Source organism: Mustela putorius, unplaced genomic scaffold, assembly GCF_011764305.1.
Source record: "Mustela putorius furo isolate JIRA1106 unplaced genomic scaffold, ASM1176430v1.1 tig00003845_pilon_pilon_pilon, whole genome shotgun sequence".
Classification (NCBI taxonomy): Eukaryota; Metazoa; Chordata; class Mammalia; order Carnivora; family Mustelidae; genus Mustela; species Mustela putorius.
This window is the reverse complement of record NW_025421998.1, coordinates 32,180,743-32,193,813: the sequence shown is the minus strand read 5'-3', so window position 1 is coordinate 32,193,813 and position 13,071 is coordinate 32,180,743. Positions and strand designations below refer to the sequence as shown.

The 13,071-nt window shown below is 37.3% G+C and overlaps 1 protein-coding gene across 2 annotated transcripts; it reads left to right on the top strand.

Moving 5' to 3' along the window:
• Nucleotides 1–1,092: 1,092 nt before the first annotated feature.
• On the top strand, nucleotides 1,093–3,192 carry TEX47 (testis expressed 47). Of its 2 annotated transcripts, none has more exons than XM_004739684.3 (2): nucleotides 1,093–1,241; nucleotides 2,000–3,192. In XM_004739684.3, exon 2 carries the CDS (start codon nucleotides 2,102–2,104, stop codon nucleotides 2,861–2,863), a length of 762 nt encoding a protein of 253 aa, XP_004739741.1. In that variant the 5' UTR covers nucleotides 1,093–1,241; nucleotides 2,000–2,101; the 3' UTR covers nucleotides 2,864–3,192. The 2 variants fall into 2 exon arrangements, with proteins under 2 accessions (XP_004739741.1, XP_004739740.1); XM_004739683.3 differs by having other exon boundaries at nucleotides 1,997–3,192.
• The last annotated feature ends 9,879 nt before the right edge of the window (nucleotides 3,193–13,071 follow it).

Sequence of the window (13,071 nt, the reverse complement as noted above, 5' to 3'; positions counted from 1 at the left end):
TGCCATCGAAGTATGGTCAACACTATCACGGTCTGCAAAGCAGTAAGGAGAATGAGGCCAAGAACAACCACTGGACTAGGCAGGGACAAGTTCCTGTGTGCCTTGGGAAGGACCATATCATTTCAGGGAGTGATGAAGTGAATCCCATGAGGAATTAGTCAGTTTTTATGTACCACAGAATTAAGGAATCATTAAGTCACCTCTCAGCCTCCACTTTTTGGGATAACTCATCAATGTATATAATTAAAACCACATCATAAGTTCGGATAACACAAACCTTGGTGGGGGGGAGGGGGGAGGTACTGTAAGGTTTACTTTTTAAAAAATTGAATAACAGTGTTTTCTCATCTTGTTTTTAAGTGATGGTTACAACTCATATGAATGCAATTTTAAGATATGGTATTATTAATTTTTATTGTAAAAACTAACTTAAATTCACATTAAATTAGGAAAACCTTATAAAAGAATTTTCTTAAAACAGTCATCATTACACGGAATCTGACATGTGTTCTTAAAGTATTTATTTATTTATTTAAAAGATTTTATTTATTTGACAGAGAGAGACACAGTGAGAAAGGGAACACTAGCAAGAGGAGTGGGAAAGGGAGAAGCAGGCTCCCCGCTGAGTAAGGAGCTAGACGGGGGACTCAATCCCAGGACCCTGGGAACATGACCTGAGCCAGAGGCAGACACCCAATGACTGAGCCACCCAGGCACCCCTTAAAGTATTTAATTAATGCATCAATACCCCTCTACCCTAGGTGGACAGCGTAGGGATTGCTGAAAGCATGTTTGAATTGCGTGCATGCTTTGGTTTCCTCTTCCATAAATTATAGACAAAAATATATAAATAAATAAAAGATGTCTAGGAAGATATTCAGGTCCATGGTCTGACTGACTTACAATGGCACCTGGCTAAGAAGAAGCCATTCCAGAAAAGAAACCCTCATTTCCTCTTCCAAGAGTTTGAGATGGCTATTGAGATATCCTCATTAAATGAAGAAATGACACTTGCCAGTGCACTCTGGCCCTTTAAGACCACAGACAGACTGATTCACTAGGCACCATGGAAACGAGAAGAGAATACTCAGGACAGCTGGCAGCACCCAAGACACTGGCAGTTGGAAAAGTGATGGAGGACAAATGGGACTTCAAGGACAGGTAAAAAAGCAAGAAGCACTTGAAGAAGAAAAGAAAGGTTAAGATGACCTGGAGAAAAGAGAAAGAGATTCATAAGAAGAGTAAGTGCAAAGTAACAGAATTTATTATTTGATACCCACAATGACAACAAAAGGAAGGCAAAGGGTCATTTCTGACATTTGTTGATAGGAAAAAAACTCAAAGAATCAAAATTAGGTACTCCCAAAATCGACTGTTACTAGACAAGCCACAGTATTAACATCTAGTATCCCGAGTAAAGATGAAGGAAGCCAATTAGGATGTAAGAATTCCCCAGATTTTTTTTTTTTTTTTTTACTGACCAGTTAAATTAAAAAATAAATAAATTACCATAAAATATCACTTTTTTTAAATTGACAAATCAAGGACAATCTGTAATTACCATTACATATAGGAAAATACATTTTAATGTGAAACCAAAACTAGGGTACGTGACTGTGAGCGATTCACTCCTGTGTGCGTGTACACGTATGTGCATAAGAGCACATGTGTGATTCAGAAAAAGGGGGCTGAGAAAAAATTTTGCATAAGATGAAAGAGAAAATAATAATGCAAACAAAAACAGAGTTAACTTGCTCTAGAATACGTGCTTCCTTCTCCTCATCACCAGTGTATTACAGTTTTTTCCTACAATGCGAATGTTGTTTCATTGTAAACTTTTAAACAATCTCTATAATTTGCATCTGGTTTTAACGTTATCTTTTATTTCAAAGATGGTATTGTTGATAATACTGGGAAGGGATTCTGCTATTTGCTAGCATTTGACAAATAATAAGACTTTTTTTTTTTTTTTTTTTTTTTTTTTTTTTTTGGTAAGAAGAAATAAAACAGTTCACCTCTTCACTGAAGAGGTATCCTGATAATGTAAACATCGTGGTAGGCTGAAACCTGGAATCATCTGGAAGAACAAATAGGGTCCATCATGACTTTCCCAGGCCATATCAGAAAGCCCAACAAAAGGGCTTTTCCAGTGGAATCTCCTCTAATGCCACAAATTCCACGTGGCAATTTCTTACATCTTCAGGAGGAGAAACAAAGACTACAGCTAAAGAAATTCCTTCTTCATAGGATGTTTCTAGTGGCCGAGCTAACAGCAAACACAGAAAAAAAAGATATCGCTGACTACTATGAACAAGTGTTTCAGTCAATTTTAAAACATCACCTAGGAGAAACAGTGACAGGGTTTTTGCTGGTATATCCTACTTCTATTCTGCATATCCTTGAGAGCTCCAGCGGTACACTTTATCGAATTCTTTTAGATTATCTGAGTCATCAAAAGAGTGAAACAGAATTCTTTATCCGAGGGATGAGAATTATCGTTGTGTCCCATAACATCCCAACCAGGCTCTTCATGCAATGGCATATTTCAGTAATAAAAGTTCCAGTCATGTATCTCGATGATGTGACACAGACACAATCCGTGGAAGAGGTCATCACAGAATTTCTCACTCAGACTCATAAACTGGCACTCCATCTTTTAAAGACAGTTAAAGTGGGTGCTAAAGGACCGGGAGATAATCTGCACCAACTTGCACCTGAACTGCTCATCCCAGAACAAATAATAAAGTACTTATACAAATCTGAAGAATTCATGGATCCAGAAACTTTCATAAACACATATAACAAACCCATACATGTCACTTTGGATTCCGAGGTGATATGGCCTGCTCCGACTTATTTCTAGGACTGAGAGAGGTGTGGTGGGTGGGGTCTGATCTCTCAAGGAATTGATGCTACTTAAATAAAAGGAAGGAATTTCTAAAGTTACTCTCCTCTTAAAAAAGAAAGGACCAGAATGCCACAATATACACAAAAGTAATATATTAATCTTCGCAGAGCATGTTGAGCTGAACTTTAAAATTAATGTTTGTTCTGATATTAAGTTCAACATGTTATTTTAATAGGTGGAGAGTTTTAATAAGCTCATAATTTTTCAAATGTTAACATCATTTTGATGAAATGGCTTAATTTTTTTAAGAAAAGTGTAGATAATAAAGGGCAAATTCAGATTCTCATTCATTCTTTGAGATTTTACTAATTTATTTGACAGAGAGAGAGTGCACGCACAAGCAGGGGAGTAGGAGAGGGAGAAGCAGGCTCCCCTCTAAGCAGGGAGCCAATTCAGGGCTCCATCCCAGGACCCTGGGATCATGACCTGAGCTGAAGGCAGACACCTAACCAACTGAGCCACCCAGGCACCCTCATTCATTCTTTCCACAGTAAATGATCATCAGCCACCACATAGAATCAAATTTCAGGAAAATCCATTTTGTTCTCAGAATATAAAATTTGGAGGGAAAATACCATCATTGAGTTGCTTGCAACCTAAGTTTAGAGGCAAGTATATGTAAAAGTAAATATGATATGGTATGATCATTATTATAGTTAGCAGTATGTAGGAAAGACTTGAAGGAATAATCTCTATGTGATTCCAGAATTCAGAACACAAAACCTAAACTTTGAAAAGAGAAAAGCCCATATATTCTGAGCTATATAATTAAGAATTTTGAGGCCATTATAAAAGCTGAAGAACACAGTAGCTTTCTGAAACAGCCAGAAAATATGTTGTCAGAAGGCACCGTATTCTTTTAATGCAAAATCATTTTTTGAGCACCCTTCACATGACAGATATTTGCCAGATGTTAGGGATACAGTAGGGTACCCAGAAAACGTGATTCTTGCTCACTTGTAAAATATTTATAAATGCTCCCGCATAAGATATACAGATTGGTTATTTTTTTTTTCAATTTACTTCCTATAAAACAATGACCTGCAATTTCTGCATGACCTATTTTAAGTTGTTCTCTCCCTTCTTTCATGGGATCAATTACCTTTTGAATTATTTAGAATAATGTAATGTAACTATTAAATGGTATTAAATGGTATTAATATCTTGATGACTTCAGCGATATTTATCCAAAATTATTTCAATATCTCATGAAACAGATTTCCTAGAAGAAACACTGTGTATAGTTTTACATTTTTTTATTATTATTATTTGATTTTCAGTCTCTTCGGGAGAAAAAGAAAGCAATATCAGTATACAACTCAAATTTGTTACATGCAGATAATTTGTCATCACTTATTCCATATCAGAATCAAATTTTGGGAAAGATTGCTTCTATTTTTAAATTTTGTAATATAGATTTAGAGACAGAACAGCATTTTTCACTCTTATCTGCACTTGAAGTTCTGTTCATTTAAATTTAGTAACAGAAAGGGTACAATTTTAGATTAAACATGAAGTAATTCTTCTGGTTAAAAAAGAGTATATAACTTATAAATGTTTTTATCAATTTAGCAAATACTAAATACCTCATATTCATCAGCAATGTGCTATTTACTATTTACTCTGAAATGTGAAAAGACACAGGCATCCACCCATTAAGAATAAACGTTCAACAACAAAATGAGTAGAAGTAAAAGTAAATGCTTTCCAGGCCAAAGTAGGGGGCGGGGAAAGCCATAGAGAAAAGACTTGAGGAAATAAGCCCTGATCTAGGCTTGTGGATGTGAAGAGAGGCTGGGGAGGGCAGATGACCAAATTTAGGAGAACAGAGAACAAGCAGAAACAGGAAAAAGAAAATGAACCATAAATGGTCATTGAATCAGATAGAATCCCTTTAGCAAGGTAAATTTTGTTGTTTTGGAAGAGTATTTTCTAAAGTTAGCAAATGAAGAGAAGTGCAGTCTACAAATAAAATTGTACATTTTTTTTTAATTTTTTTAAAGATTTTATTTATTTATTTGACAGACAGAGATCATAAGTAGGCAGAGAGGCAGACAGAGAGAGGAGGAAGCAGGCCCCCTGCAGAGCAGAGAGCCTGATGCAGGGCTCGATCCCAGGACTCTGGGATCATGACCTGAGTTGAAGGCAGAGGTTTTAACCCACTGAGCCACCCAGGCGTCCCCAAAATTGTACATTTATCTATATAAAAGTACTGCACATTTTCCAAAAATGGCCATGGCAATATAATGCATCCCACATGCTCTTCTTAAAATGTGGCCTTAATATTCCTACATGTCATGGGGGCCTCTAAACCCCCTCCCCTTGAAATCAAGCAGAACTTTGTAATTTCGTTAACCAAGAGAGTACAACAGAAGTGATCCCATGTGACCCCCCAAGGCTAGGTCATAATATATGATCATTTCAATGCTAGTTCTTGGAACCTAAAAATACACTGTGAGCAATCTATCATGGTTTTCCAGAGGACATCCCCAACAGAGGTCCCAGCCAAGAGCCACGGTCACCACTAGACATGTGAGTGGGTGAACCTTCAGGTGTTTCCAGACTTTAGTCTTCCAGTCAACCCTGGATTTCAAGCCAGGACAACCAACACTGTGTGGAGTAGCAAAGATGGTGTGTTCCCCCTGAGCCCTGACAAACTGCATATCTGTGAATGAGATAAATGACTGTCATGGATTTAATCTCCTGTGTTTTGGATGAATGATTATGTAACAATCTGGAACAATAATATATATGTATTGGGAATAACTTTATATGCAGATATATAAAGTTATTATATATATTTATTATATAAAGTTTTATATATATATATATATATATATAACACATACATATATATGTGTGTGTGTGCATATAATTTCATATCATTTAGTTTTCATTCATCTATGCCAGTAATATTTACTAAATTTCTACCGGCAAATATTTACTAGGGGGCCAAGCATCATGCTTGCCACTGGAAATACAAGTAGCAGTAGAAAGGTATCTTCCTAACATAGACCTAGCACACTGCTTATGATCCATCTTTTATTGGTCTATAACACTTTTAGATATGAAAAGTACTGATTGAAAATTAATTCACTAAGCCAAAGAAAAACATTAAAAAATAAGATTCATTTTTGGAGGAAGATATAGAAACGATCTCAATGCTAATATTACTGATTTACATAGTATACTGTTAATTTACATTTGAAGGATTCTTGAAGTGTCCATTATGAAAATAACTGGAAGAGAAGCTCAAAGAGACTCTAAATAAATTAAACTACTTATATAGTTATTTATCTATTTTAGTGAGCACAGGAGAATGAGTTTATTCAAATGAAAGTTAGCCTTCCTAGAAGTCATGTTGGGCAGGTTTGTACTTATTTTTCAGATACACCATCACTGCTGAAAACATTTTGTGACTTTTATGACAGATGAATGAAGGTTTATAAATCAAAAGGAGTTTAAATATTTTGGCCACATCTAGTTTTTTGATTCCCAGATAATATATACTCCAACTTGATTGGTGACCTTGATATTCACTCTACATTCATAAAAACATCTGTTGTTATTTTTTTTTCCTATTGCAGTCACTCTCAAAGGAGTATCTGCTGTCATCAAACATATTAAAAGAATGTGACACTGTCTCTAAGGGGGAACAGCAATATGTTTTCAGTAGTGGTTGCATTATTGAGGTTCCTATAAAGCTCACTAATATCATGTCTTTAAAAAGGAAGACGTGTGGTATATGTTTAGGTATATTTGATAAAATACAGAAATGTTATATATAGACCTTACAAGTGTAATTTAATTTGATTAAGTCAAAAACTGTGACTTCTTAAACCTCAGGTAGTTCTCAACCCAATGAGAGTTAGTTTCCTTACAGTAAAACTTTCTATTAAGCTAAAGTACAGACGTTAACCCAAGCAGAAAATGAGTATTTTAATACTGAACATGTAACATTCAATGTTTGAACATGGAACATATAACACATACAAATCCAATGAACATGTAACATTTAAACAGGTGAGGCCAGTGCCGTGTTCTTTTATTTCGATATGGATATCTTCGCAGTAGACTGACATGCCAAGGCTCTTCTGTTCATTTCAGAGTAACCAAGGGCTTTCAGGAAGGTTATAGTTTTCATGAAGGTTAACTAAAATAATGTTATCTGGAGGGAAAAATCCTCCCAGGGTGAATTTAAAATCTTTACTGTCTTCATTTTAATTAAAGAGGCATCTGGATTCCTTCATGGAGAAGTACTACTTAATACAAATAGATTTTTACATCCAGTGACTTTATCACAACTTTAGTGACACAAAACCACATTTCAATTCAGTTAAACCTATCTCTAGCAGTAAAATTCCCCCAGCTTCCACGAGGAAGTAGGAATGAGACAGCCTATCACCAACTTTGAGACTATTTCATACTGTAGAAAATGATTTAATGTAGAATTAGAGTTCTCCTCCTTGTGGTCAATTATGTAAATTTCTAGATTACCTGCTGATAGGACCTACACAGCAAGCACAGTGCATAGTTTTTAAGAGAATATAAAGAGAACCCCCAAAGGTACTTTTCAAATGTCTGCTCTAATCTCCCTGTTTGGCAGATAAAGATTCTGAGACCCAAAGACCTGAAATGTTTTTGCCAACAATGAAAGCAGGAATTGATAACGGAAGTTTCCTATTGCAACCTATTTTACATAATTAGTTGTAGTCATGGGTAAGGGGTCTGGATATAATTCTGAGTGGTCTCTTCACTGTGGCACTATATCCCTCCCGCGCTCCAGCCCTCCATCAGTGCCTTCTCCTGAAGTCCCCCCTGCATTTCCACAGGCATCTCCCTAGGCTTGAGAGAATGCGTCCTGTACCAGTTGACTCTCTTCCATTGATCTGCTCCCCGACCTGCACTCCCTGGTGCTAGAAAACAGACCACTCTCCACCCAGTTGCCAAGTCAGAAATCTGAATATTGCCCCAGTTTCCCTTCTTCCTTGCTATCACTGACAGCCAATTGGTCCAAGCTCCACCCATTTTGGGCAGACAGGATTTCTAGTTGTCTGGCTTTGTTTTAGTGCTCTCTTTAGGGATCTCCCTCACTCCAATCTCCTCTTCCTCCTGCTAATCTATATGGTATTTCTATAGTGTTAAAAGTACTGTAGCACAAGAGTTAAGAGCTCCGCCTCTGGGGACCCCCTGGGTGGTACAGTGAATTAAGCTGCTGCCTAGTGGTTTCCACTCAGGTCTTGATCTCAGGGTCTTGAGATCAATTCCAGCCCTGGGCTCTGTGTGCTCCGCTGGAGCCCACTTGGGACTCTCTCTCCTCTCCCTTTGCAACCTCCCTCACTTGCTCTCTCTCTCAAATAAATAAATCTTTAATTTAAAAAGAGAATCACCTCTGGTATCCAACACAAGAGTTCTTGGCTCAAGAACCTGGAGAGCCGTATTTCATTTCTTCACCTCTCAACACCTCGGACTCCTCACCTACAAAGGGAGTGTGATAACAGTATCTACATTATAAGTTTGATTAGGGGTGTGCTGCATGAAATAATGATATAATAATCCTGGCATATAATAAGAACTCAATAAATGTCATTCCTCCCATCAAAATTCTTTAACGGCTTCCATTCCACCTCCAGGATAAAAAAAAAAAGAAAAATCTATCATGATCTGCAAAGCTTTGATTCCCAATATTCCTCCTCTCTATCTCTATTCTCTTTCCTCACTTCTCTTACCAAAATTCTGCTTATCAATCAAATCCTATTTCCTCTTTGAAGCCTGGCAAACTCAAGAAACCCACACTGTACATGGTACTCAATCACATTCTAGCAATTCTCCTGTCGCAGGGATGTTGTCTATTTTCACACTCTTCTCCCCACCAGTGACTTGTAAGCTATTACCCTGGGATTTGGGGGTATTCAGATCTTTAGTGTATCGTGTTTAAAAAGAGGCTATTAAAATATCTGTAAGAATTTTCCTATAAAGTTAACTTTACTTTCACCAAAATGATTATGAAATATCAATATATTAAAATGTTCCTATGTAATCAATCGGGTTTTGTCATTGTCCAGGAAGCTTTTTAAAATAGCAAGTGAAAAATATAGTAGTTGTGCCTTATCTGAAGTTTTCAGTTTTACCCACATATTAATTTCTTCCACTTTAATTTGGAAGGATACTAAGAATACCTTCTGGAAGTGATTCAGCAGAACTTTAGTATTTATGTATTACTATTCACTGAGCCAAGTATAGAAACTCATTCCAAATTCACTGGATTAAAAATAAAAATCTCCTTTCCTATTGGAGTGTCTGAGCAAGCTACTAGCAAAGTATACAACCTTTATTCCATATTTTAAAGATGTATCCTTTATTTTCTTTGAATCTTTTTTTTACCGGCCACACTTACCTGTTCTTTGAGAGATATGTGCTCAATAAGGCTAATATTATGTATCTTTTCTTAGGTTATTATAAAAGTGAAAATTTGTTTCCATTTTAATTTGCAGTTCATACTTCTAATCTCGTTCTAAAATACTAAGCCATTTTTAAAAATACTATTTATAAAAGAGTGCATTAAATGTAAAGCCTTGACTTATTGAGGAAGAAATAAATGTCTGAATACCGAACACATTTACATTTTACCAAAATGCGTTCCAGAGTAATGACCTCCTCAGGGATCTCTCTCACTCATATCTCACCTTCCTCCTCTCTCTATTGTTTTTACTAAACTCAGTTTATACTAGACTTCACTTTTTGAAAAGACAAATCATAAACTACTCTACAACAAGGTTTATTTCATCATAGATAAAACTACACACCTTGTAGTATTTTGATTCATCAATTCCTCACTTTCAGTCCTCTATAGGGACAATTCCTGAGCACATACTCTGTTCCAGCCAAAATCAAAATAACAAAATGAAAGATCACGGAAGTGAGATGACTGACTTTTGTTATGTACTCCATTACCAACTCATTATGTGGCCCAAAGCAAGTAATTTTTTTCTTTTGGAGTCTCCATTCATCTACATCATAGAACCTCTGAGCATTATAAAGTCCATGAAGCTCTTCAACTGTATCCAAAAATGTGTTTCAAAAGAATGACTTGTCTGGGGCGCCTGGGTGGCTCAGTGGTTTGGGCTGCTGCCTTCGGCTCGGGTCATGATCTCAGGGTCCTGGGATCGAGCCCCGCATCGGGCTCTCTGCTCTGCAGGAAGCCTGCTTCTCTCTCTCTCTCTCTCTCTCTCTCTCTCTCTCTGCCTGCCTCTCTGCCTACTTGTGATCTCTGTCTGTCAAATAAATAAATAAAATCTTTAAAAAAAAATAGAATGACTTGTCTTAGAATCAGGCAGGAGGATAGGATTCAGATGTATGTATTAAAATGTTGAGAGGTGCCTCAGGTGAGTCAGTAGCTTGAGTGTCTGCCTTCGGCTCAGGTCATGATTCCAGGGTTCTGGGATCAATCCTCACATTGGGCTCTCTGCTCAGTGGCAAGCCTGCTTCTCCCTCTCCCTATGCCTGCCACTCTGCCTACTTGTGCTCTCTCTCTCTCTCCTCCCCTACCAAATACATAAATAAAATCTTTTAAAAGAAATAAAATGTTGAAGCCTGATGTCTGAATGAATGAATGTCTGAATTCATCCACCCTATCTGTGGGCAATATCAGTATTTCCCTTTAGAAAGTCCACCATGGATGCATTCATTTTAGTGCAAAGATGAATGGGAAACTGAAAAGCCAGAAATCTGTATATTAGATTATGACATCTAAATAGCATGTTTGGGGGCACCTGGGTGGCTCAGTGGGTTAAGCCGCTGCCTTCGGCTCAGGTCATGATCTCAGGGTCCTGGGATCGAGTCCCACATCGGGCTCTCTGCTCAGCAGGGAGCCTGCTTCCTCCTCTCTCTCTCTGCCTGCCTCTCTGCCTACTTGTGATCTCTCTCTGTCGAATAAATAAATAAAATCTTTAAAATAAATAAATAAATAAATAAATAGCATGTTTGGTAGCCATGTAAAGTCAGGGGAAACAGAGAAGAGAGGGACATTTTTCTTTAAGGCTGATGGGAAGCTGTTGACAATTTTAAGTAGGGCATAATCAGACTGGTTTGCTACTGAGTGTAGAATGGACTGGCAGGGGACATGTTGGTGCAGATAGGCTCCTTAGGAAGTTGTTACAAGTCTCCTGGCAAAGGATGATAATGGATAGAACCAGATTAAAGACTGCAGAAATGGATCTAAGGGGACTGATCTGAAAGATAATCAGGAGGTAAATAAACATAGGTTCTGAAGGAGAGAAAAGTGTCAAATATTTTAAATTTCTCGTTTTTACAACAAGAGGTTACCATTCCTGAGGTAGGGAATATATAAGGAGTATAGAGTTTATAAAGGAAACTGGGCTTTTAATTACAGACATATGACAGCTACATCAGTTTGGAATAATTATTTATACTTCTGTTACTAACATCTTTTGATGAGATAGAGAGAACATGCATCATATTAAATCTCATACTTTGTTGAAGTGGCTAAGTACTAATATGCATTTTCTTCCTTTATTTAAAAAAAGATTTTATTTATTCATTTGACAGACAGAGATCACAAGTAGGCAGAGAGGCAGGCAGAGAGAGAGGAAGGGAAGCAGGCTCCCTGCAGAGCAGAGAGCCCAATGCGGGGCTCGAACCCAGAACCCTGGGATCATGACCTGAGCTGAAGGCAGAGGCTTTAACCTACTGAGCCACCCAGGCACCCCCTAATATGCATTTTCTGATATAAGTAAGTAACTTCCAAGAAAGTCAAAACACTGTGATAAGTTAAAATAAATTAAGCTAAAGGAAAAATTGTCCCAACAATAGTAGAGTCTGATACTCACCATCACAGCTATCCTTATTATTGTATCTGCATTCAGTGGAGCCAAATATAATACCAGTAGCACTTATTGAGCTCCATTCCTTCCCTTAGCCAAATAAAAGTCATTCAAAACATTACTAATTGTTTATTGGTTGCCACATACATTTATTGAAGGCCATGCCGTTGTCATTTATTGATTCATAGTTATGTGTAAAGGGCACAAACACATAAAAGCCTCCATAGAGTCTTTCCCAAATTAATTGGTATAGTATTTATTTCATTTGCAAGAAAAATTGAGGTCAAAAGGAGTCCTTTGGCATTCTATGAAAATGTTTTCCCCTCTGTTTCTCTCAGTTGGTTATAGGACAACATGACACACACCAAATTTTATTCTCTCTCTGAATTCAATCATTCAGCAGGTGTGAACTGAAAAACTGTGGCCAACACTTTTTTGGGCATGGGGGTTTGGAGGTGTAAGGCAATCATGAGTAAATAAGCATAATTTCTACCTTAGAGAGTATGCAGTCTCTATCTCCCTCTGCCCTAGACACACACAAAACTAAATAGTTATAACTATAGTAATTATATTAATTAATATATAATAATATATATTTATAATTACTGTTATCATCTTGGCAATGGTTTCTTAACTTTCCCTAGTGTAAGGATTAGGGGATGCCTCTGAAGGAAGAAAGATACAAGGATTTCTGGAAGTTGCATAGAAGTGAGCCAAATAAAAGGCAGGGAGTAGGAGGGAGTGTTCCTGGTGGAGGATATATTTATGTACACTTGATCAGAGGGATGTGCTAGCACCCTAAGACAAGAAGAACCATACTGTGCTGAGAGATGTGAGAGAATATCAATAAGGCAGGACTTGAAATACAAATGGAATCATGAGAGATGAGATTGGATAGCGAGGCATGGGACCAGATTACGTGGACACTTAGAGCTACATAAGTACCATGACTTCATCCCAAGTGAATTGGGACACAGCGTTGTTTTAATCAGAGAAATGCCATGATTAGCTATGCACTATAGAAGAAAAAGTAGATCGAATGACAGAAAGATCATTGGTGACTTGGAAAGACTGACCTATGTAATATAATGGAGACAGAGCAGGATATAGTATGTTGAGGAGTGAGGGCTGAGTGAGGAAAGAGAACACAGTATAAACACTGAATTGAGAGAAGAGATGAGAAGTATACTTGGTAACAAGACCGGATAGACACACCAGTTAGGAAGTTATTACAATAATCAGGGAATGAGATGACAGGATGTCCGTACAAAGATAATAAGCAGAATAGGCATGTGCCATTCCTGAATACTGGCAGTACTG